The sequence below is a fragment of the Rhinoraja longicauda genome, chromosome 1 (genome assembly GCF_053455715.1).
Source record: "Rhinoraja longicauda isolate Sanriku21f chromosome 1, sRhiLon1.1, whole genome shotgun sequence".
Taxonomy (NCBI): domain Eukaryota; kingdom Metazoa; phylum Chordata; class Chondrichthyes; order Rajiformes; family Arhynchobatidae; genus Rhinoraja; species Rhinoraja longicauda.
In genome coordinates, this window is record NC_135953.1 from 117,004,032 (window position 1) to 117,031,008 (window position 26,977).

At 39.3% G+C, this 26,977-nt stretch overlaps 1 protein-coding gene across 3 annotated transcripts in view; it reads right to left on the minus strand.

The window, feature by feature from the left end:
* ints10 (integrator complex subunit 10) overlaps window positions 1-19,897 on the minus strand; it is a 38,794-nt gene extending 18,897 nt beyond the window's left edge. The window contains exons 1-11 of one of the 3 annotated variants that reach the window (XM_078405116.1): window positions 19,580-19,897; window positions 18,580-18,647; window positions 17,695-17,798; window positions 15,341-15,480; window positions 11,078-11,159; window positions 9,581-9,721; window positions 5,941-6,112; window positions 4,936-5,105; window positions 2,404-2,540; window positions 945-1,098; window positions 13-95 (exon numbers count right to left, since the gene is read on the minus strand). In XM_078405116.1, coding sequence (XP_078261242.1) covers window positions 13-95; window positions 945-1,098; window positions 2,404-2,540; window positions 4,936-5,105; window positions 5,941-6,112; window positions 9,581-9,721; window positions 11,078-11,159; window positions 15,341-15,480; window positions 17,695-17,798; window positions 18,580-18,647; window positions 19,580-19,708 — 1,380 coding nt within the window. In that variant the 5' untranslated portion in view covers window positions 19,709-19,897. The remainder of the gene's footprint in view (window positions 1-12; window positions 96-944; window positions 1,099-2,403; window positions 2,541-4,935; window positions 5,106-5,940; window positions 6,113-9,580; window positions 9,722-11,077; window positions 11,160-15,340; window positions 15,481-17,694; window positions 17,799-18,579; window positions 18,648-19,579) is intronic. The other 2 variants (XM_078405108.1, XM_078405125.1) reach the window with 2 other exon arrangements.
* Window positions 19,898-26,977: the final 7,080 nt, after the last annotated feature.

A 26,977-nucleotide genomic window follows, 5' to 3' on the forward strand; every position in this document is an offset into this window, starting at 1 on the left:
CAAATAATTTACCTGATATATTATCATGTCAGTTATAAATATTCTCAGCCATAGCCAGGTTTCAGTCTTCCACGATATACATGTCCGCGTGAATTCTACAGTGGGAAGAAAATTCAGATTAAATTATAGAATATAAAGTAATAGGCAATAATAGTCCTCAATTTAAGAAAAAAGATTGGATTTGCATGTGCCCATGCCGAGGTACGCAACCGCCAGAAGCAAATATTATACTAAATTTAATCTAATGTAGCAACAGCTCGAGAAATCAATGCCAAATGCAATTAATGTAAAATAAGAAACAATTCTAGGTCAATTAATCCCTAGCCCCGTTTATTATTGGCAACAAATATAGGCATTATGGTAAATATATGCATTCTCTCAAAAATGCATAGTTTAGCTTAACTTTAGCTTAGCAAGCTGGTTATTGTTTAAATCCAACTCTATTAAGAGAGATACCTAAATGATTGGAAAAACTCTGGTTGCATTCCAAAGCTCAAAATATCTGTTTGCAAACACTTTACCACTAAAAACACATTACCAGTTCCTCAAAAATAAGAGATCAAACCTCAAAGGATAAGATAAAATAAGATATCAACAATTAAACATTACAGTGAGATCATAAAAAAATACTTAATGTACCCTTTCAGTGTACTCCCTAAGTAAAACATAGAAGAACCTGAGGACCTGAAATCCTAGGCCCTGAAAGACCTGAAAGTGGCAACACGTAGATAGGTAAAGAATGTATATGGAATGACATCGGTCAGGGCACTGAGTATAAGACCAGAAAGTCATGTTGCAGCTTTATAGCACTTTGGTTAGGCCGCATTTGGAGTATTGTGCTTCTCATCTTGACAGATCTACAAAAAAATCCCTTTCTCTTCAGGTATTTAACCTCCCTGGAGAGTGTTGATTTATTTTCTTTAACAGAATGGAAGCAGTCCTACCTTTTTCTAAAGCCTCTTGGGAATGCAGCAATTCCCAACTTTCTCTTGCTACTTTAAAGCTCTCAAGTACATCTACTGAATTTGGCAGCTCAATCTTATTGACAACAATGTGGCGGCTACGCAATTTGCCAGAACATTCTTCATCATCTGAACTCTGAAATAAAAACAAATTGATTTCTTCAGAATTTAAAAGTCAAATAAATAATTTTACATACGACACAAAATGCTGGAGTAACTCAGCGGGTCAGGCAACATCTTCAGAAAACATGGACAAGTGACATTTCGGGTCCAGCACTTTGTCGCGTTATTCCAGCACCTGCAGTAATAAATATTACTTATGACACTAGCTGCAGTTGTTTCTAGCAATTTTCTCTCTGGTTTATCATCGGCTGAAGAGGTTTACACCTTCTACCCAGTTACTGTTCCTTTTCCATGCTCATCAATGAACAGTCCCAGGTCATTCAACCTCAACTGACCCCAACCTCACTCTGTGTACGAAAATAACTGCAGATGCTGGTACAAATCGAAGGTATCACAAAATGCTGGAGTAACTCAGCGGGTCAGGCAGCATCTCTGGAGAGAAGGAATGTGTGACGTTTCGGTTCAAGACCCTTCTTCAGACCGATTCTTGTCTATAACCCTTACCCCAAATCTATGCCCTTTAGTTTATTCACCTCTGAGAAAGGGAAAAGTTTCCTGCAGTCTACCCAATCTATATCCTTCATAATTTTATATAACCTCAATCGTGTCCCCTCTTAAATGGCAGATTTTTTTTAAAGACTTAAGAGTCATGTGTATCTTGAATATCATTGTAATGCTAAACTGATTAAAAATATTTTTGAATATCATTGTCACGGGAGGCACAGAACAATTTTGGAATAGTGATAGATCCAAAATGGGCCATTCACTGATGGCTTCAAGTTATGGCCCAGTATTTTAGATCAACCAAACCCTATCCAGTAATATTCCCCGTTATGTGACCTACGGAAGTTGATGATTAGCTCCTTGGTCTTGGTGGTATTTAGGGACAGGTTGTTATCAGAGCACCAGTCCGCCAGGTTCTGCACTTCCGCTCTGTATTTTGTTTCATCACCGTTTCACCACCAAGGCACATCAAGCCAGACTTAATTGATAAAATTATTAGGATGGAATTGGAATTATTTACAAGACACAGAGTCTGTGAAAGATGCTAATAATATGAACTTTCATCTTCCTTTTTTTAATTGGAGTAAATCGCAGTTTAATCTGATTGATATCGGATGGATAGTCTGATAATCTACACAGCTACAAAATCAAGAAAAGTGACAGAGGAATGGCAGGGTACAATTTGTATACTGATGGAAGCTGATCAATTTCTGCAGATCACAACACTGCAAAACATCTGATACCACCCATTAAAGAAGAGAGAAAAATAGGCTTCCCAAAATAATATAATATTCAATAATGCTAGATTACTCACTAATGTTTTTTCTCTCCCATCTCCAAGTTTTCGTCTTTTATGAATATGTTTACTGCGATCAATATCCACATCACCATAGATATTTGACAAATCATCCAATAAAATAAGAGGAACCTGGTTGCTGGAAGGGCTTGGCACTGGTAAGAAAGTTGATTTAAATGTTAAACCAATGTGCATCAACCAGAAATAAAAATGACTTAACAAAATTATTCTGGTATTTTTGTTAAAATTTGTTTGATTCACAGTGCAATATATACGACAACTTAACATATGATATTAAAATCTGTGTTAACATTAATAATGGCACATAACACATTTTATGATAGACACCATTCAAATCAACAAACACGCCTGGCAGTTCCTCGTAATTGCTTTTGATGTTGATTCTTGCTAACCTTCTCGTTCATCGATAGACAAAATCATTCAGTTACATTACTTTATATATTTATCTATGCATTTTTTTTAAATCACGAACATCTGTAGATTGGAACCAGAAAGCAGGGTTTTGTGAACTTGGAAAGATAATTTCAACAGCTATTCACTAGCAGGACATTTTCTGGGATTGAGTTAAATTTTCTTTCAAGAATTCAGTATACAGTAAACTCTCATTATAACAGACCATTGAGGGGAGGAATGGTGTCAGTTTATTGTATAAGTAGTAGAAATAAACATCTGCAGTTGCTTGTTAATACTCAAAAGGACAGAATGTGCCGGAGTAACTCAGCAGGTCAGGTAGCATTTCTGCAGAACCCGGATAGGTGACGTGTTGGATCAAGACCTTTCTTCAGACTTCAGTGAGGAACTGGGCCTGAAATCCAGTTAACAGCCATGGCCTGCTGGCGGCCAGGGGAGAGGCGAGGATCGGCAGAGTTCAATGGTTGCAGCCCACAGGCTGCCAGGGTGCAGATACAGGTCGGCGACGGCGCAGCCTGGAAGCGGCCAAGGCAGCTGTGTGGGTCAACGGTGGCGGCAGGAGTTCCAACCTGGAAGCAGCGAGAGCCCAGACGTGGCATGGGCAGCCTCCACGGGGGGATGTGGCGCAAGCCGGAAGCAGCATGGGGGTATACAAGATGTCTAGGTAATCTTATTTCAGTATTTGTGGTATAAAAGACAAAATGGATAATTCACAAATGGTTTAAAACACATACTTGAAAAATATCTACCTTCCATCCCTCTCTCGCAAGACAATTAGGCAAAGGGGACAGAAGTAAAGCTTGGATTCGCTGTTAAGAAAATATCATTAAATTGGAGAGGAGGAAGGAAGTGGTTTTAACTAACACTTTTATCTCTTCAAAAATATCTATTGTGAGAAAGGATTCTGATCCCATCCAAATTGTAAAGGGCCTGTCCCACTTAGGCGATTTTATAGGCAACTACAGGCGACTAGGCTATCGCCACACAATCGCCGAGGTGTCGCCTGTATGGTCATGAGTAGTCTCCAAAGAGTCGTAGCCTTTTTCTGGTCGCCGCTGGATTTTGAGATGTTTAAACATTTTCGGCGACTGTTGGTTTGACGCCAATGATCGTAGCTTGACATCTCCTGACGTAGGTGCTGTCGTAGGTTGTCGGCAGGTGACGTAGGTTGTCGCCGGTGCTGACTTCGGTGAGTTCCATTGGTGACTACCTACGTCAACCAGCGACAGGTACCGGCATCAAAACCGGAGGCCAAAATTACGTGAATTGACTTCAGTTGTCCTCAGTTGTCGCCGACAGGGTCGTAGCTTGTCACAGGTAGACGTAGGTTAACTTCAGTTGTCGTAGGTGCGGTCGTAGGTGGACGTCCTGTCGCGAAGTTTGGGTCACCTGTTGTCGGTAGTTTGCTGTAGCTTGACGTCGACTAGGTGGTAGGTTGTTGTAGCTTGTCGTAGACATTGTCATAGGGGGGGTCCAGTCGCCGTTTTTTCGGCGACCTGCTACGACTTTGACAGTCGCCTAAAAAATCACCTAAGTGGGATAGACCCTTAACACTCATCCATTCTCCTGCCATGCACATAGCACACAAGGTCCAGGCATTAGAACTTAACATTTTCTTTAACTTAAAACCATGCAAACCATACTTCTAAGCTTATTTGCAATCTGTTAAGGTTCAGCACTAGCAAATTATAGGAGTGGTCCTGCAGGCCATATTTTTCACAAAATGTTTTCACCTTCCTATTTTTCAACATATATTTGTGATTGACACAAGAAACCTTTTACAATTACATTTTATATACTTGAATCCAAATGATTTTGTGTCAACATTGGTTCAAGTTCAGCAGCACCTAAGAGGCACTTCTGCAAAAGTAATGTAGTGATGTCTTATTACATCTCATGAAGAATGTATGTATCTTCTCTGTTTTGTTTCATTAAATTTTAAAATCCATCATAATACCAGTACACATCTTTTCTCAAGTCCTATTTCATACTTTTCATGCTTTGCTTCCAACATCAATATACACAGATAAAATTGATAAGGGGATTCCTGTAAATAAAAGAACATTAATTTTGATCTGTCTACTACAATGTTATTTCCTTTGCAATTCCTTAACTAACCTTGAAATAGAGATGGCTGGATACTACCAACATATTGGAATGCATTCTTGAAAAATACCAACAGGGTGGAATAAACAACTTGATGCTTATATTTCCTGTGGCCTTCATCATCGAAGTTGTTTATATATCTGCATAAATCTTTCATTCTGTGCAGAATTTCACCACAACTCCTAAAAAAATAATTTCACCACAACTCCTGAAATAATAACTCCAAAACTTAAAAGATTAATAATTTAAAAAGTACAAAAACTTAAACCACACTATAATACCAGAATCGTCTGTTTTTAAGAAATGTTTATGTTGCACATTCATAGTCAGTTTAAATAAAATTGAATTAAGAATCAATCATTCTTCAAGTTCATTCTTTAATCTTTTGTGTTTTTACAAAGCTGCTTGAAGATACATTTGGTTCTAAAACACTTCACTAAAATTCAGTTCACAAAAATTAAAGTGCAGGAAATGAATATTTGCAGCTTGATATAGAATGACTACAGCATTGGAGGCAGCCATTCAGTCAATGAAAACTATGTCACTTCCTGTCAGTTCCAATACCCAGATCTTTCCTTTTGGCCATGCAAATTATTCCCTCCTGTCCCTAACTAAAACCTTTTGAAAATATACTGAATCATGCAGTTTCAACCATTTTTACAATAAATTCTAGATCCCAAGTAAATGTTTTTTTCAGTACACCTCCTTTGCATATGCCTATCAAAATTTTAAATGTCCCCTGGTCCACGAACCATTTTCTAGTAAGAACTGTTTCCCTCTATTCACCCCATCCAAACCAGTCAGAATTAAGATTGCACAGGTTGAAAGTTGGGAGATCACACAGTAACAAATGTATAGAAGATTGCTTTAGTAGACAACCGATTATGACAAACCTTTTCCCCTTGGAATAAAAGGCAAAATACTTAATCTGACTGTTGCATTAAGTAGTGAGATCTAGAGCATTTTCTGTAACTCTTATTCAAGAAAATGGATGATAAAAATGCTCACAATTCTTACCTGTTTGCTTTGTCCATCTGCCACTCACACCTCATTGCCACGATAGATAGGATTTCAAACAATCTATCCCAGGGTTCTATTATCACGGATGACCTTTCAGTCAAGCCTTCTATAATATATTTCTGGGTGCTCCGCTTGGTAGGTGACTTTAAATCAGCTGAGTCTTGGGAACCTAGCAGAAGATGGCAATGGGTTATTTTGTTGATTGGATGTATCTGCTGCCAGAATACAAAGGCTACAAATACACATTCATCATTCATTTTCCACTGCCTAACTTAAAAATTCAGAATTCATAAGGAGACATTATTCAAGAATGAAATTCTTCTGCACCAAAATATTTCTGCCATCAATTTACAAGACAAAATAATGCAACTGATTGACATTTTGAATTCCTCATGATGAACTGTTCCAAGGTTCTGCGATCCATATTAAAGCTTGCGTCCTTTGCAATAGGTTATCAGTGCCAATTTGCATCACTGAACTATGATTTCCCCTCAGTTTCTCATCATGAAAATCAAGAGCTTCCCCAAAATAATAGCAAGAAATAACAGTGCTACCAACATTTTTTGACAGATTGTGCCTGTTTTCTCAAATTAAGAGGCTGGAAACTGGACAGAGGTAAATCTGCTAGATCTTGTCCCATTCTCCACAACAATCCGTAGGCAGCACGGTGGCGCAACGGTAGAATGCAGCGCCGGAGACTCAGGTTCGATCCTGGCTATGGGCGCCGTCTGTACGGAGTTTGTACGTTCTCCCCGTGACCTGCGTGGGTTTTCTCCGAGATCTTCGGTTTCCTCCCACACTCCAAAGGCGTACAGGTTTGTAGGTTAATTGACTGGGTAAATGTAAAAAATGTCTCTAGTGTGTGTAGGTTAGTGTTAGGGGATCGGTGGGCGGCGCGGACTCGGTGGGCCGAAGGGCCTGCTTCCGCGCTGTATTTCGAAAATCTCTGACATTCACTTAAATTGGGACAGGAATAAGACTCAGGAACAGGCCTTTACCCACAATATCTATGCTAACCATGATGCTAATTTAAGCTGAATATCTGCCTTCATGTGGTCTATATTTCCATGCTTAGCCAGTTTGTGTGTCTTAAAATTTGTTATCATATCTGCTTTCATCAATTCCTCAGGCAGCAAATTCAAGGCATCTACAACTCTCTATGTTACAAAATCTGTCTCGTAAATCTCCTTTAAACTTTTCCTCTCTCACCTTAAAGATATGTCCTCTAGTATTTGGCATTAGCACCCTAAAAAGACTAACTATCTACCCTATCTATACCTCTCATAATTTTATATACTTCCATCCATTTGCTTATCAGCCTCCAACACTCCAGAGAAAACAATCCAAGTTTAACCAATCTCTCTCTTACAGCTAATACTCTCTGTTTCAGGCAATATCCTGGTAAACGTCTTCTGCTCCTTCTCTAATGCCTGCATATCCCTCCTTTAATGTGGCAACCAGAACTGCACACAATATTCCAAATATGGCCAAACCAAAGTTTGATATGAAGGGGAAATCCTGTTTGACTAATCTTCTGGAAATTTTTGAGGATGTAACTAGGAAAATTGACAGGGGAGAGCCGGTGGATGTGGTGTACCTCGACTTTCAGAAAGCCTTCGACAAGGTCCCACATAGGAGATTAGTGGGCAAAATTAGAGCACATGGTATTGGGGGTAGGGTACTGACATGGATAGAAAATTGGTTGACAGACAGAAAGCAAAGAGTGGGGATAAATGGGTTCCTTTCAGAATGGCAGGCAGTGACTAGTGGGGTACCGCAAGGCTCGGTGCTGGGACCGCAGCTATTTACAATATATATTAATGACTTGGATGAAGGGATTAAAAGTACCATTAGCAAATTTGCAGATGATACAAAGCTTGGTGATACTGTGAGCTGTGAGGAAGATGCTATGAGGTTGCAGGGTGACTTGGACAGGTTGTGTGAGTGGGCGGATGCATGACAGATGCAGTTTAATGTGGATAAGTGTGAGGTTATCCACTTTGGTGGTAAGAATAAGAAGGCAGATTATTATCTGAATGGTGTCAAGTTAGAAAAAGGGAATGTACAATGAGATCTGGGTGTCCTAGTGCATCAGTCACTGAAACGAAGCATGCAGGTACAGCAGGCAGTGAAGAAAGCCAATGGAATGTTGGCCTTCATAACCAGAGGAGTTGAGTATAGGAGCAAAGAGGTCATTCTGCAGTTATATAGGGCCCTAGTGAGACCGCACCTGGAGTACTATGTGCAGTTTTGGTCTCCAAATTTGAGGAAGGATATTCTTGCTATTGAGGGCGTGCAGCGTAGGTTTGCTAGGTTAATTCCCGGAATGGCGGGACTGTCATATGTTGAAAGACTGGAGCGGCTAGGCTTGTATACACTGGAATTTAGAAGGATGAGAGGGGATCTTATCGAAACATATAAGATTATTAAGGGGTTGAACGTTAGAGGCAGGAAACGTTCCCAATGTTGGGGGATTCCTGAACCAGGAGCCACAGTTTAAGAATAAGGGGTAGGCCATTTAGAACGGAGATGAGGAAAAACTTTTTCAGTCAGAGAGTTGTAAATCTGTGGAATTCACTGCCTCAGAAGGCAGTGGAGGCCAATTCTCCGAATGCATTCAAGAGAGAGCTAGATAGAGCTCTTAAGGATAGCAGAGTCAGGGGGTATGGGGAGAAGGCAGGAACGGGGTACTGATTGAGAGTGATCAGCCATGATCACATTGAATGGTAGTGCTGGCTCGAAGGGCCGAATGGCCTACTCCTGCACCTATTGTCTATTGTCAATTGATACAGCTGCAACAAGACTTTCTGACTTTTAGATTCAACACCCCAATTGATGAAGGCAAGTATGCCGAATATCTTCTACACCACCCAAACAACTTATATTGGCACTTACAGGGAGTTATATAGCTGCACCCCAATCTCTCTGCGCCCCAATGATTCCAAGGTTTCTGGCATTTATTATTGTGTAATATTTATGTAAGGAGATAATGACAACAGCCTTATGTTACACAATCATTATTAACAGCTCTAATATAGGGTCCAAAGAATGACTTGAGATACCAGGGTCAGTAACATACATCCCTAACTCTATAAAGGCACGATCAATAGCTTAGTAAATAAGAGCACTGAAAACAATTTGGTGAATACATTGGATTAGATAAATTATTGGTAGTTCTCTGAACTATTATATGGTTGTCAACTCCTAAAACTGATGGAGATCTCCCTAAGATTCCATCAAAAACTACACAAGGCTGAGCATGGAAATATCAACAGAACCACTGATGGGTCAGTGAAACTTTCCAATCTTCCAGTAATTTTGTGACTGTTGGTCACAAAGCCTCATCAGTGGTTACTCCAGTTATATTTCCGAGCAATCATATATAGAATATTTAGATGACTATCTGGGAAAATGCTGCAGACTTCCTTTTAAATGGAGGAATGTTAGATCAATGAGACTTAGAAGAGAAACAAAATAAACGACTAAAAGTAAAACTGATAGAAATGCTAGAAATTTCTATTTTTAACAGGTTTACTTACACAGGTGATTAATGAAATATAATTTAGGAAAAAAAAGATTTTCATGCTAGCATGCACAATATATGCAATAGTGATCTCTCAGATATGCATTATCTTACCTTGGTGCTGACTTTCCAATGAAGGTGATCGAGTCAAGTAACCAATATAAAACTCTGCTGCCTTGTGAAGATACTGATACAGCAGGTTAGGAGGTAATCTCACTTCAGGGTTATTAATAATTAGAGGTAAGACATCACATACTGTAGGCAAAGAAATACAATGAGTTGCAGATGCATATCCAATGCAAAAGATAAAGCTTTCATAGATGATATAACTCTAGTTGCATATACAGCGCTAAACCATCATTGTCTCACTTTCAAACAAAACTGTTTTAGAGGGAGAATATTTCCCATGCCTTTTCACGAAAAATGGATAATGAGAATTATTTTGCCTACTTTCCCAGTTAATCTAAATCCTGTTGTAACCATAGGCAACCTCGTCACTTGCCACGCAACACCAATTTTGGTGTCATCCGCACACTTACGAATCATGCCAGCTACATTCCTATTCAAATCGTTAATGTACATGAAAAACAGCAAGGGAGTCAGCACCAATCACTGCAGCATACCACTGGTCACAGACCTTCAATCTGAAAACCAACCCTCCACTACCACTCTCTGACTTAATCCAACAAGCCAATTTTCTACCCAATTAGCTAACTCACCCTGGATCGCATGCGATCTCACCTTCCAGACCAGTCTACGATGCATGAGCAGGAGAGAAAATAAATAGCTTAAGGTGCTAAGAATTGGATTAGATCCTTTGACAGCACCGAGTAATTCTGTATGGAAACAGGCCCTTCGGCCCAACCTGTCCATGCCGTCCAAGATGCCCATCTATGCAAGTCCCACCTACCCACGTTTGGCCCATATTTATCAAACCTTTCCTTTCCATATACCTGTCCAAATGTCTTTCAAATGTTGTTACATTAACTGCCTCAATTAGCTCCTCGTGCAGCTCACTCAATATACCCACCACTCTCCATGTGAAAAAGTTGCCCCTCAAGATTTTATTCATCTTTCTTCTCTCACCTTAAACCTATGTCCTCTGGTTCTTGATACCTCTACCCTGGATAAAAGACACTGTGCATTCACCTGATCTATTCCCCTCATGATCATATACACCTCGATTAGAGCACCACTCAACCTCCTGCGCTCTGAATAAAGTCATAGCTTGCCCATAATCTGTCTATAGTTCAGGCTCTTGAGTCCTGGCAACTTTCTCGTAAATGCCATTTTTTTTTCTACTTTGATCTCTTGAAGCCAGCAATTGCTGCTTAAGTTTCATCAAAATGAACAAGCAGACAATAAAGTGAAATGAAAACACAAGGAACTGCAGATGCTGTAATGGGTTAACCACAAAATGTTAGAGTTACAGGTACTGGAATTGGATATTCATCTCATACCCAATCTAGATGGACAGATCTTACTTCATTACATGACTCAGAACCAAACCGTATAATGTATTTATCAAATGAATGGCTGGGAGGTTCCAAATCAAAGTAAACTATGCATTGTTATTCTATTTTTTCAGATTGTCATATGAATGACTCTTACCAAATAACTTTCTAAAACAGTTGACAGGTGAATCTTGATCATCTATGTTTTCAGCTTCCAATAAAGTTTCACCAAGGCTGATCTAATTTATGAAACAAAAACAGCAAAATATCATCTAGATGAACACTTGAAAATGTCTGTGTTAACAGTCCTAGTTAATGCAGTATCACCCACAGTTTTCAGAGAAAGTTACAGAAAAACCATTGCATACAAAGGAGGCCATTTGCCCATTTTACTTTAATTTAGTTAAGAGATGCAGCATGAAAACAGACCATCCTTCCGTTAATGTTTTATCAAGATTCATATCATTCTCTCGTCTAATGGATAATAATTTGTCAATCCTAAAAATCCATCTTATGAGATTATTCCACCAAATAATCACTGTGTGGTTAGTGATTTCTGACATCAATCCTGAAATAAAATTTGAAACATTGTTTGTGTTGCAATGGAAGGCTCAATTTTAAAACATTGTTTGAAAAGTTTACTAGTTCAACCTTTCAATCCGACCTGTACCTACAGTGCCTTCCATAATGATTGGGACAAAGACCCATCATTTATTTATTTGCCTCTGTACTCCACAATTTGAAATTTGTAATAGGAAAAAAAACACATGTGGTTAAAATGCACATTGTCAGATTTTAATAAAGGCCATTTTTATACATTTATGGTTTCACCATGTGGAAATTACAGCTGTATTTATACATAGTCCCTCCATTTCAGGGCACCATAATGTTTGGGACACAACAATGTCATGTAAATGAAAGTAGCCATGTTTAGTATTTTGTTGCATATCCTTTGCATGCAATGACTGCTTGAAGTCTGTGATTCATGGACATCACCAGTTGCTGGGTGTCTTCTCTGCCAGGTCTGTATTGCGGCCATCTTTAGCTTATGCCTGTTTTGGCAGCTAGTACCTTTCAGTTTTCTCTTCAGCATATAAAAGGCATGATCAATTGGGTTCAGATCAGGTGATTGACTTGGCCACTCAAGAATTCACTATTTTTTAGCTTTGAAAAACTCCTTTGTTGCTTTAGCAGTATGTTTGGGATCATTGTCTTGCTGTAAAATGGACCGCCGGCCAATGCATTTTGAGGCATCTGTTTGAACTTGAGTAGATAGGATGTGTCTATACACTTCAGAATTCATTATGCTACTACCATCAGCAGTTGTATCATCAATGAAGATAAGTGAGCCAGTGCCTTCAGCAGCTATACATGCCCAGGCTATAACACCATCACCCCCGTGTTTCACAGATGAGGTGGTATGCTTTGGATCTTGGGTAGTTCCTTCTCTCCTCCATACTTTGCTCTTGTCATCACTCTGATATAAGTTAATCTTCGTCTCATCTGTCCACAATACCTTTTTCCAGAACTGTGGTTGCTCTTTTAAGTACTTATTTTACAAACTATAACCTGGCCATCCTATTTTTATGGCTAACCAGTGGTTTGCATCTTGAAGTGGAGCCTCTGTATTTCTGTTCATGAAGTGTTCTGCGGACAGTGGTCATTGACAATTCCACACCTGACTCCTGAAGAGTGTTTCTGATTTGTCGGACAGGTGTTTGGGGAATTTTCTTTATTATAGAGAGAATTCTTCTGTCATCAGCTTCATTGGCTTGCCAGTCCTTTTGCGATTAGTAAGCTCACCAGTGCTCTCTTTCTTCTTAATGATGTTCCAAACAGTTGATTTTGGTACGCCTAAGGTTTGGCTGATATCTCTGACAGTTTTATTCCTGTTTCTCAGTCTCATAATGGCTTCTTTGACTTTCATTGGCACAACTTTGGTCTTCATGTTGATAAACAGCAATAAAAGTTTCCAAAGGTAATGGAAAGACTGGAGGAAAGTCTGGTGCTGAGAGCTCTCTTATACCTGCATAAAACAATGCTGATTGCCTATAAGAATGCACAATATCAGCATTGCTGCTGTCTCAGTTCTGAATCGCACCGAGCATCAGGTATACTAAACAACCAAAAAAAGTGCGAGTTACTTAGTGGGTCAGGCAGCATTTTGGAGAACATGCATAGGTGACGTTTTGGCTTGGGACCCTTCTTCACACTCCCACGTATTAAACACCCACCAGTTTTTGATATTTTAGCACTTTTTATTCTCCTCTCCTAGTATTCCACCCGTGCAATCCTTCAGTCATTTACTCATAAATCAAAATATTTCAATGTTTCTATGTCTCCCTTTCTTCCAACTGACTTAATATTGTATTTTTTCCTGTTGGAGTGCAAATGGTTCTTTATTTCTCACAATTTCGAATGAATGGTATGGCTTGAGAAGCAAGGTCTATGCGCAGCAGATCGTACTCTGCAGTGGTGGCAACTTAACTCACAGCCATGCCACCTGTTCACTGCACTAATAGTTGAACCCTACACCAATGCCATTCCTCACCTCATTACTTATATTTTAATTGATTTCCAAGCATCTTTTTACAAAGGACTAAAGATATCCTGTCCCACCCCCCACCCTTAATATCCATTTCAATCTTACCTTCAACCTCCTTTACCAGCCCAATACTCTCCAGTCCCATAACCTGACCCAAGCTATCATTAATTTTGTGTTGATCTGCTTGCAGCACCAGCCTCAACTCATTTCCGACCACTATGCTTATCTCCTTATCTATCCCGCATAAAGCTTCCTTTTATTCTCCAATAAGATCAGAGGTTCCTTCATAGAGCACTTATGCTAACGCAATATTGATTTGAGTCAGTATATGTTTTCATTTATGCCATTATACTAAAAAAATATTAAATTTCCAATATCCCAATGCTGAGGCTGCTATGGAAGAGGTGGTCATTGCCAATACTGGATCCTGGAGAGGGTTGATGAAAGAAATGCAAATGACATTAATAAAATTATTATAATGTGGACAGGGAAGTTATAGTATCTGATGGGGCCACATATTTTTTTGTTATTTAGGATTGGTAGGACAGTATTGAGGACTTTAAAGTTTTACAAAATAAGTTATTCATTCATTTGAAAGAACAACTGAAAGCTACAAGATAAATGTATGTGTCAAAAATTATGTTACAAAAAGTTACCAAGGACAACTAAAACAGACTTGAATAACAAAAACTGAAAATGAAACTGTCAATGTGGAGTCATAGAATTCTAAATAATGTATGATCAAAATGAAAAGTCAACACCTTAAAACTAAACTAAACTAATGAATTCTATTGGAGCCAGGAGTCATCAATTTCAATGGCTTCTGAGTACATAAACTGATGTTAGTAAATATCAATTTAGTCTTCTTCATATCTGTACAAACCATAAAATCCTCTCCTTGATCACAAAATGAGATGATACTCCTTTTTGGCATAAAAAGTATTTTCTACCCCTTTTATCTAATAACGTTCAATCCCAGGAGTGGTCACCTAAATATATGTTCTTACTCCTCTAAACCTATTTAACCTCCAAAGCCAGTCACCCACATTAAGGAGCAAGTTTTAGAATAATAGCAAGTAGTAATTCAGTTCAAGTAAAGACATAAAGTGCTGGAGTAACTCGGTGGGTCAGGCAACGTCTCTGGAGATAGGTAACAACTTGGGTCAGGACCCTTTTTCAGACATCAGTAGAAGGATCCCAACCTGAAACATCGCCCATCCATGTTCTCCAAAGATGCTGCCTGACCCTCTGAGTTACTCCAGCACTTTATGTCTTTTATTGTAAACCAGCATCAGTAGTTCCTTGTTTCTAATTCAGTTCAAGTGTCTTACTAACGATAATTTGTTTCAGAAAATAAATTTAGGCAAGAGCAAGAGAAAAAACAATGTACATTTTAAAATTACACATCATAAGTAACCAAATAGCAATTGCTGAAACATAATGCAGGCACTCCCTGACTTACAAAAGGGTTATGTTCCATTAACCATTCAAGTCAAAGGCCTACAACGTGAGCCACATCGACAGCCGCGTCAGCCGAAAGGTGTGGCAGCTGGTGAAGAAGAGCACCTTGTGGAAAATGTCTGCAACTCAGCCGGGAGGTGCTCTCCACCACTCGTTTGCCTTCCCAGCATTGTTGGAAGAGCAGCGAGCCCGGGCGACGCTATTATATCTATGAGGCGGACAGGAAGCCCTCGCCATCCTCCTGTTGCAATAGCACAGGTTATTCAAGAAACAGAACCACCTGTTATTCATTATTTACGTATGTGCTAGTTTATGTAACTCACCTATTACGCAAGTTAGGGAGTGCCTGTACATCATATCAGCCATGGTTACAATAGTGTAATAACTAAATCAATATTGTATGAATACACATACTCCATGCTGTACCACAGACTCTGGGAAGCGTCTCAAAAGAAGCAGCAACATCTCTGCCCTCTCCAATGTGTTGAAGCATTGCTCTGTGGCTTTGAGGAGCATTTCACATTGTATTCGACCTGGAAGAGTCTCAAATAGACCTGAAACATAATTTAATATAGACACTAAATTTGCAATTTGCATAAAGTAATTCTAAAAAGTTCAGTATGTTATTTTTACTTCCATGTCTTATGAAATATTCACATTTAGGTGAAACTGCTATTTCAGATAGTGTATATGTAATTTCTATACTTAATTTGAAAAGTCAAAAAACTGCAAAGCCTGGAAATCAAAAACAAAAATAGTTGGAAAAACTCAATAGGTCCAGCAGCATCAGTATGGAAAAAAAACTGTTAACGTTTTGGATCAATGATCCGTCTGCAAAAAAAACAGGGTCACCAGCGTTTACCATTTGTTTTATCTGTGCATCATCGGTGCATCATCGGTTAATATATTATCATCCTCACTGCTCAAACAGCAAATGTCACCAGCAGCTTGGGCCATTCTGATGCAAAGCTAAAGCATGGGAATTCTTGCTCAATTTCTATGCACCACATTAAACATGGCACAGGAATTAGTTCAGTGCCCATCAATTCGAATTGGGCTCTGCTTGGCACAAGAAAACCTTTTCATGATCCTTGTCGATGGTAATGTGAATACTAAAAAGTAAATTATTTTTGCTTCCTTTTCTGGGAAAACTAATTCTAAGTTTATGAAAAACTAAACTCTTGTTACTAAGACAATTCAAACCTGCAGACAGATATGTAATGGCAAGGAACAAAGAACATAAAGCAAAGATGGGTGAATAGTTAGGCACAGGGCAGCCATGATGTAAATTAATCTAAATGAGTGGGTTTCAGGGATTAGATGGCCTAATCTTGTTTCCGATGTTTCTATTGCTTCACATATGCAATGAAGCTACGCAACATTTAAATATCACCAATAGAATATTAATCAGATAAATTTTCATATAATGTTAGGCATTTTTGAAATCAGAGTCAGGTGAATTAGAGATCATAAGATCCTTTCAAAAAGTTAGCTTTTCAAAGGCAACTTTACAAAAGCAGTGACACTTTAGCAGTAAAGAAGATATTGGCATAACTTGTTTTCTAACAAGTCTGAAGTTGAGTCTGAAGGAGGGTCTCGACCCGAAACGTCACCCATTCCTTCTCTCCCGAGATGCTGCCTGACCCGCTGAGTTACTCCAGCTTTTTGTGTCTACCTTTGTTTTCTAACAGATCAATAAACAACATCAATAAACTGTTAGGTTTACCCTTGCTGAAGGGATTTTATGCTAGAATTTCTTGAAATATGTGACAGAAACAGAATTGTGTCCTCTACAGGGCATCTAGAATAGGAGCAAACAGGTCCAGAAAATATGCATCTCCTGAGCCAATCAACTAATAAATTTTGATCTGGAACTAATTATAACCATGCATAAAATTTACCACAAGGTAACCAACACTCTAATCATTCTCTTCTTTCAAGGGCATTTGGCTTCCAGATATCTTTGCTCAGCAGAAATCAATAATACCTTGTGCGAGAAAAAGCAAACCTAGTCTTTTTTTTTGTGACATAAAGAATGACACAGCATAACCTTAGTTAATTTAGTTCATTTCAATTCATCAAAGTTTTTTAAATAGCAGTATTCTGTATGTAGAAAATATAAAAGAACCATGCTTCACAAGTCAGAAACCTAAACAAGAAAAAATAGCTACATAATGAGAATCAACTTATTTTACTGAATTACCGTGAATATCAAATTACCATGATCAATGGTTGCACGTGTGATTTTTTTTATCTCTAGCATTTTACTGGTAACAATTTTGACATAATTTGCATGAAATTTTGTGTCTACCAAAACTGTCCTAGGATTATTTGATTTGATTCCAAATTATTTACTATTCCCCAATTTACTATTCAGTAATATAACAATCTATATTATGTTGTAATCAGATTAATAATGAGACATTTGAACTATTCAAAAATTGTAAAGACAAATTCTTATACTTTATTGTAAATTTGAATCAATTTGAATTTTGGAATTTTAGAAATAGGGTGCCAAATGTACAGCCAGGCCTCCTTCATTTGCTAAACAAAATGTTAGCAATCAACATGGATAGCCTTCCATCTTCCAATTTTTCCTCCCACTCATACATGGTTGCTACGTTCTCTCCTCTCCTTTGTCCCATCTCCAGAATATTGTTTTAAATCAATTTTGACAAATTTTATCTTAAATTATCTCACAAAATTGTTTGTTGGTTTAAATCTATTTGATGAACATATGATATATTGACATAATACTATATATTTACCTCGTAAAAACTGTGTCTGCTTGTCCTGAGCATCATTACGCAGTGCAGCTGTAATAACACTTATTTCTCTCCAAACCATTGGTTGATCAGGAAAATTTACAAACCTGTAACAAAAAAATAATGCAGATATTTATTTACAAACATTCACGAATCTCTTTCCTGCATTGCCGGCCCACTCGCAAAATCCCTGGTCTCCAAGCTCCCCGACTACTCAACAGGTTCCATCCACATACAGCTTCCCACATTTCTTTTCATTTGCTGACCGTCTTTTCACATTCTCCCTTTTAAACTCACCTGGTTCGGATGGACGTGCTCTTTTGAAACTTGAGACACAAGAGACTACAGATGCTGGAGTCTTGAAACAAAAAATAAACAGCTGGAGAAAGTCATGGGTCAGGCAGCATCTGCAGAGGAAAATGGACCAGTCTGAAGGGTCCCAACCCAAAATGCCATCTGTCCATTTCCTCCCACAGTTGCTACCTGACCCACTGACAATTTGTTTCTTTCCTTTGAAATTTACCAGGTTCACTGAACTCTCATTGTGTAACATCGTTTTTAAAAGTTAATTAAAGTGCATTGGAGTATTAACAAAATAACAATCGATAATCTGAAAAATCTTCTATTGAGGTTCCAAACGCGATAGATTTCTGATGTATAACGTACTATATTCAAATCCTAAACAATCTTGCATGCAACTCAACACCTCAGCTGAAATTTTCATCTATTCAAAAGCTTACAGGAATTCTACATAATCCCAGAATTCTGTTAATCATTTACATTTCTGTCACTTGTAAGGAAATTTTATCATCTTTCAAAATAATGCCCAACTCCATTACAAAAAACTTCATGAGATCTGAATATGGAATGTGGCTGCATATTACGTACATGTCATAAAGGATTCTTCCAGCTGAAGCAGTCCTCTCAGCATTCCGTTCAATCATATACATTTCGTACTAAAATAAAAAATTATTTAAAATTTGAAAATTACATCAATAAACTATTCCAAGCCCTGCAGACACAAACTTATCAATTCAGCTTTATTCATCTTTAACCACACAGTTTTTGTGAGAAATAAGTAAAAATGTATAATCAGCAACAATGTATTAAAGATATCCCAAGCTGGTTCCAGGACCACTATCAAACAAAAGCAAATGTTAGGATTGGAGAATTCCTAACTGCCTTGGTTGCTTGCACGAGAGATTTCAGGGGCATTGTTTTTGTCCTTGTACTATATTGTTTGTTTGTTTTTATATATTGAAGTTCTTTTAGTTACAGTGTCTACTGAGTGCAATGTTGAGCTGTTATGCTGCTGCAAGTAAGAATTTTATTGTTCCATTTCAGGGGATATGACAATAAAACACTCTTGACTTTTGTGTATGACACAATAACTAATTTCTCAGCAGAATATACTCTCTCGTTAAATTATTGGTCAACTTTCATGTTTATATTGGGAACCACAAAGGCATATGGCCATGTGGAGCCTGCACTTTCTCCCTATGACTGAATGAGATTTCTCCTCCATCCCAAAGATGAGTTGGTAGGTTAATTGGCCAAATGTGTAGGTGAGTGAAAGTAACTGGTCATAGCTGATAGGAATGTGGAGAAAATAAAATGGGATTTGTGTAAGATTACTGTGAATGAGTGCTTGATAGTTGGTACAGACTTGATGGGTCAAAAGTTGCGAATAAATCAACTATTATAATGATCTAATCAAGCCAAATGCAGAATAAATTTTTCTTTGTTGCCTTAAATTTCGCTATTAATCTCACAAATGAATGGCGACAATGAATGTTCCCCTTGAGTTGTCCAGCCGGGATGTCCCATCCCCCCCAATGTTACCCTGAGCTCACACAAGAGGCCACGCCGCCTCTCGCCTCACACCGACCTGAATTCCGAAGTCAGTCGGGTACAAGGTTCTGGCGGTAATTAGCCAGGCTTTGGCGGCCCAAGGATCGTCCGTGACTAAATCCCGAGCTTTCTTCACTAGAAATTCACAGTCTATCTGCGCCGCCATCGCGGAAGCCGGGTCTCGCCGCAGCGGCCCAGTGCGCGCGCGCGCGCTCGCGCTCTCCACCGGGCCTGCGCACTCATTCAGACTGTGGAGGAAGGAACTGCAGGTGCTGGTTTAAACCGAAGATAGACACAAAGTGCTGGAGTAACTCAACGGGACAGGCGAGAAGGAATCTGGTGAGAAGGAATGGGTGACGTTTCGGGTCGAGACCCTTCAATTGTCTCGTCCAGAAGCGTCACCCATTCCTTCTCTCCAGCCACGCCGCCTGACCCGCTGAGTTACTGCAGCACTTTGTGTCTACCTTCACTTATTCAAACTGCTTGCGCCCGTTGGCGGCGGCGGCGCGCGACCAACGGCCGCCCCTGCCCCGGCCCCGCCCCTGCTCGGCGGCAGAAACACTCACTCTCGAGCGCTTTAAAAGTACATTACCAAAACGAGTTTCACCAGGACCTCTCTGCTCCAGACCTCGTCACAGCTTTAATCCTCGCATGGATCAAACACTGACATTTCAGAGGTAAAGTGAGATTGACAGTTTAGTTTATTGTCACGGGTACCGAGGTGCAATGGAAAGCTTTTGTTGCGAGCTTTCATCAGAAGATCTGCAGCCATCATTTCAAGAAATTGGTCACCACAACTTTGTCAAGAGCACTTCTTAGGAATGGATCACAAATTCTGGTTGCACCAGGGACACCCAGATCCTGAAAGATTGATTTATGTAAAGACTTTCAACATAGCTCTTCATCGCCCATCTCGGTATCTCCCAATTAACTTCAAATTCAAGAGCTTTCTTTTGCATATCATAATCCAAACCTTAAAGATATTCCAAAGTGGGGCACCATCACTGAGGTACTTTAGAAATGTTACCAATTAAATGGATTAAAACACAAAGTACTGGAGTAACTCAATGGGTCAGGTGGCATCTCTGTTGGTGTCATGGATAGGATGTTTTGGGTCATGACTATGTCCTCCAGAGAAACCACCTTTTCGGCTGTTTTACTCAACATTCCACATCTGCAGTTCCTCATGTCTCAAATTATTTCCTTGTTTTGGTTGAGTTTGGATGTTGTCTCAATTCAATAATTTATCCAAAGACAGTGGCAAAATTGACTATCTTCTTTTGCCAACACTGGCCTTTGAAATATTAACATCATGTACCTGCCCTCTTATGATGGCTTGGACTGGATTTTCTGTTGATGTTTCTACCAACATGAAGAATAGGAAGATATTGACATTGCACAATAACTTGGCACCATTGCTAGAATGCCAAGAGTCAAAACATTGTACAGCCATGGAAACACATCCATAACTACCGTGATACCTGTCTACTCTACATCCATTACTGCATTAAGCCCATATCACTCTACTCTTTACCTATTATGGTTAAATTTGCACAAGCTGTAAAATGTAGGATCAACATGTGCCATCGTGTTTACATTTTTGAGAATGACAGAAAGCAATTGGCAGTTGAGTTCTAGTAGATATAAAATAGACACAAAGAGTCTATAGACAATAGGTGCAGGAGTAGGCCCTTCAAACCAGCACCGCCATTCAATGTGATCATGGCTGATCATTCACAATCAGTACCCCGTTCCTGCCCTCTCCCCATACCTCCTGATTCCGCTATCATTAAGAGCTCTATCTAACTCTCTCTTGAAAGTATCCAGAGAATTCCACAGATTTACAACTCTCTGAGTGAAAATGTTTTTCCTCATCTCCGTTCTAAATGGCCTACCCCTTATTCTTAAACTGTGGCCCCTGGTTCTGGACTCCCCCAACATTGGGAACACGTTTCCTGCCTCTAGCGTGTCCAATCCCTTAATATTTTTATATGTTTCAATAAGATCCCCTCTCATCCTAAATTCCAGTGTATACAAGCCTAGTCGCTCCAGTCTTTCCGACAGTCCCGCCATTCCGGAAATTAACCCAGTGAACCTACGCTGCACTCCTTCAATAGCAAGAATGTCCTTCCTCAAATTTGGAGACCAAAACAGCGCTCCAGGTGCGGTCTCATTAGGGCCCTGTACAACTGCAGAAGGACCTCTTTGCTCCTATAATCAATTTCTCTTGTCATAAAGGCCAACAAGGACACCCAGATCTCTTTGTACTTCCCCATTTCCTAAATATCACCTATTCATGTTCTTCAGAGATGCTGCCTGACCCGCTGAGTTACTCCAGCACTGTGTCTGTTTTTAAATAAACCAGCATCTGTAGATTCTTGTATCTCGGGTTCAAGCAGATAATGGAATAAGAATTGAGGAGTGTTGAGCAGTTAGTAATTCATGGCACTTACTTCATTGACCTTGACAACTTGTGTAAGATTATTATTTGTTCTGTATATATGCTTATGGAGCTTTATTTTTGGCATTCATTTCCCACTGTCTTCTAAGAAAACTTCTTGAGCCACTGGAATCACCTGAGAATCAAGGTGGTGTCTCCATTGTTCCACTTTTTCTACCAAGACCTCCAGCACAACATCATAAAACATTGTTGTTTGCTCTCTCTAAAGGTCTGTCACTGTTGATTATTGCACAGCACACTAGTCCTAATTACCTGACTGCACAGCAATCACAGTGTACATTTTCAAGTTACAGCAGCTTTGTATTTTAATTATGCAAAAACGAGGCAGATTGTTTTGGAATGTTATTCAAGTGTTGGCGGCACCTAGCTTTGAGAAGTGAAATAAGCAATACATACAACTTAGAAACTAAGAACTGCAGATACTGGTTTATAAAAAGAGACACAAAGTGCTGGGGTTACTCAGTGGGTCAGGCAGCACCTCTAGAGAACATGACATTTCGGATCGGGACCCTTCCCCAGACCGATATAAAACTTTGCAGATTTGTTTTAACGCAACAGAGAAAAATGTTAAAAATCAGGTTCGATCCTGACTACAGGTGCTGTACTGTACGGAGTTTGTACGTTCTCACGTGACCTGCGTGGGTTTTCTCTGAGATCTTCGGTTTCCTCCCACACTCCAAAGACGTACAGGTTTGTAGGTTAATTGGCTGGGCAAATGTAAAAATTGTCCCTAGTGGGTGTAGGATAGTGTTAATGTGCGGGGATCGCTGGGCGGCGCAGACCCGGTGGGTTGAAGGGCCTGTTTCTGCGCTGTATCTCTAAATAAATCAAAAAATCAAAACCGAAATGGGGTGGAGATGGGAAGATGTGGCCAGTAGTGGGATCCCGTTGGAGGTAGCGAAAATGTTGGAGGATTACTGTATATGCTGTATGCAACGGTTGATGGAGTAGAAGGTGAGGACAGCGGGGACTCTGTCCTTGTTATGAATGGGGGGAGGGGGAGCAAGCAGGATATCGAGAAGAGAGTAGTTCCTTCACCGAGAAAGGGAAAAGATATAAGATATAAAGGAAGTTAAAAGGTCAGATGAGTTGAATCTAAATTTAAACCATCAGTTTTGCAGGGATATCAATTGCACTGGCAATTGATTTCTTGCATGAGGGAGTCTGCAGAGATTCCTGAATGAGGCATAATTGGATCACGATCCAGAAACTTTTTGGGGCTCCAAGTAATCATAATCTGAGTTGGTGTATTTGAAAGATGGTGATAACAGAATGGAGCAGAATATATAATTAAAAATAAAATCTTTGCAAGATTTTATAGTAACAGAAGCAGAGTTGAAAAGCTGTTTCAAGAGCAACACACAACCCAAATTAACCTCCCCTCTGCATTCCAATCTTCCACTGTAACCCTTCATTCCTTTGTTTATGAAGAGCCCATCTACCTCACATATTCAAAGACTCTGTTTCCACCACTGTTTAAGAAACTCCAAGTACTCGTTATCTTCAGAAAGAGAAAAAAAAGGAACACTTTATTTTCAAACAGCATGCTGCCAATTTTAGATTTGTCCACGTGATGAAACCTCCTTTTTGCATCCAAAAAACCCCATACAATCTTAAATGTTTCTTTCAAGTCTGTTATCGTGCCTCTAAACACCAATGAGTTCAAGAAACAAAAATATCAAGAGTGTTTAAATAAAATATGCAACGGACCAGACCAATTAAATCCTTACTTGCTACTGCTTTATCGGCACATTAAACACGGCATAAATGTTCACTTCTACTAGGTAAAGCAGACCATAATAATGCAAGCCAAAGTACGTTGTGTAACCTCATTAGTACAAAGTCCATAGCAGTTCAGTGCTGAGGTAAAGTTGTGGTTAGGGTTATGCAGGGTTAGGTCAAGAGCCTGATGGTTGATGGGAAGAAGCTGTTCAGGAACCCGTAGGGAGCAAACCTAGACTGCCCAACCTTTCCTTAAAAGATAACCTGACAATTTCACATATTTGGCCGATAAACCCTCTCCAAACTGCTTCTAATACATTAACATCTATATACTAAAACTCTCGTTTGTTTGTTCCTGAATCACAGCCAAAACGGTACACGATAGTGCAACAATTTTAGGCCCATCTTACTCACCGTCGTCCCTTTGGTGCTAATGGAAGAAGTTTCATTGAAATCAGTGTTATATTTGTAAAGTTATTCATGTTTTTAAGTTTAAATCTATCTCCTAGGGAGGTAGGGAGGGAGGAGGGAGGATAAGTGGGTTGAAGGGGATGGTGGGGGGGGAGAGGGGAAGGGGGGAGGGGAGGGGAAAGGGGGAGGAGAGGAAGGGGGGGAAGAGGGGGAGGAGAGGGTGCTGCACCAATGCAGGTTTAGGCCCAACGGGTCCACTTGGTATAGTCCTTCTTAAATAAGGGAAGCAATACTATACACAATATTCCAGATGTGGTTTCACCAATGACCTATAAAGTTGAAGCACAGCCTCTCTTCACTTGCAGTCAAACAGTGATCAGAACCAAGCTGACAAAAATATTGTCACTTATAAACAAAACCATAATATTATAAAGCTGTCAACATGAGGCAAGTTTTAGAATAGACTTTTCAGTTGCAACCTCTGAAATATAAACAAACTCTCTCCTTCACTTGGAACAAAAAGAACAATTTACTTGTATTAAAGTTCCTATTCTATTATTGCTGCTTCAGCTGATCCGGGTCATTGATATTTTTCAGTGAATCGTGTCATTCTTATTGGCTACTTATAGGACTAGTTGCCGGTTGCCAATCAGTTACCTGAAATTGTCAGAAGATAGAACGGAAAATATGACAGTTCAAAGTCCTGGCAGGCATGTTAAGATTCTGAATTAAAAATTAACTTTGGTTCTTTCAACTTTTTTACAATAAACATTTTGTCTTATCAGCTATATCTTGTTTTCAGCACTGCAGCACCAATAATGACATTTTCCATGTTAACCACATGTAACTCAACCAGTAACATTGGAATTACAGTGGGGCATAAAACCGGCTCCTAATTACATCACAATAAAACTGCATCATTCAATGTCGTCTGGAAGTGACATTTTAAGATTGTTTTTCCCCATTTATTTTATTTACATTTCTTTCACTTTAATTTTAATTTATCTTTGCCTTTGACATATTGTTTTTTTCACATCTTGTTAGCTGTAAATGTTATGATTGTTAAATAACAAAAAATGGGAAAACAATTAAGGAATAAGTGTAAAATAAGAGGAACTGGAAAACATACCTGTTTTTTAATGTGCCGTTTGTTGATTCTACCCAATGCATTTAGTCTCTTTAAACAGATTATCAAATATAGCTAAAATCCATGATAAAGCTTTGTGAAATTTTCCATTGACCTGCAGATTCTAAACAAACATTATTAAATTACACCATACTCCAACTCAGATCCACAGTCAAGTTATTTTGTAGTATAAGAAAATAACTGCAGATGCTGGTACAAATCGAAGGTATTTATTCACAAAGTGCTGGAGTAACTCAGCAGGTCGGGCAGCTGTCGCCCATTCCTTCTCTCCCGAGATGCTGCCCGACCTGCTGAGTTACTCCAACATTTTGTGAATAAATACCTTCAAGTTATTTTGTATGTACTTTGCATTATCTCAAAAAACTGATGGTTGACTATTTGCTTTTTTTGTTACTGAACAAAATGTAAATTTATGCACAAAATGCAGGACAAATCCAAATTAATTTATGCCACCCCACGATCAATCACAAACTAATTGATGTAGTCTGTGTATTTACATTTTTCTAAACCACTTGCACCAGTACTCACTGTGGCCTTGATCCAATCATGACCAATAGACTTGCATTTTCGGGGTGAATGTAATATCCTTAATATATACATATCATTTGACAAAATGTGTTTGACAGAAAAATGGATGTCAATAGGAATGAAAGAGGAACATTTCCTTTGGCTATATCCAACTCAATGTAAAATGGTTGTGGATATTGGAAACAATCACCTTCGCCCCAGGACATCACTTCAGTAGCTCTCAATTTAGCATTCCAACCATATTCATCAATGAACTCAATGAACTCACCCATACTTGCCCACCCCCCCATCCCCAACCTCCATTCCTGCTCTATCATGAATGTAGGACTGAGCTACTAGTTGGTGTTTGTACTTCCATTCATGACTTTTCAGATAATGAAGCAGTCTGTGGTCACCTGGAGAAAGACAGCAGGGCAGTTTTGTACCAGCATCTGCAGTTATTTTCTTACACATTTAATATCTGAGCATTCAACAAAATAATCCAGGTCAATTTTCATTTGGTGACAACTTTCAACGATCCTCCACATCTCCATTCGAAGATCACAATCAATCAGAAATTTGATTTGATCAATCAATCCCATTGTACTGTGGTTCCAAGACCAAGTCAGAATCTCATTGACTCTTAATCTGGATCCTCTTATCATAGCATATATCTACAGCCTGAAACAGGCCTTTTCGGCCCTCCAAGTCCGTGCCGCCCAGCGATCCCCGTACATTAACACTATCCTACACCCACTAGGGACAATTTTTTTTTTTTTTTACATTTACCCAGCCAATTAACCTACATACCTGTACGTCTTTGGAGTGTGGGAGGAAACCGAAGATCTCGGAGAAAACCCACGCAGGTCACGGGGAGAACGTACAAACTCCTTACAGTGCAGCACCCGTAGTCAGGATCGAACCTGTGTCTCCGGCGCTGCATTCGCTGTAAAGCAGCAACTCTACCGCTGCGCTACCGTGCCGCTCTTCACCAGTACAAATGATCACTATCTCTACTACGAGCAAAATACATTGCAGCAACTTACCAAGGTTTCATCAACAATACTTTTTAAAGTTGTGGCCGTTACAGGTCTGCCACTGATTTTCCAGCAACTAGTAGTCCGGCACCTCCTTTAATCCGGTCAAAATTAGAGCACAGTTGAAATGCCCCCCAGAATTCCCCCGGA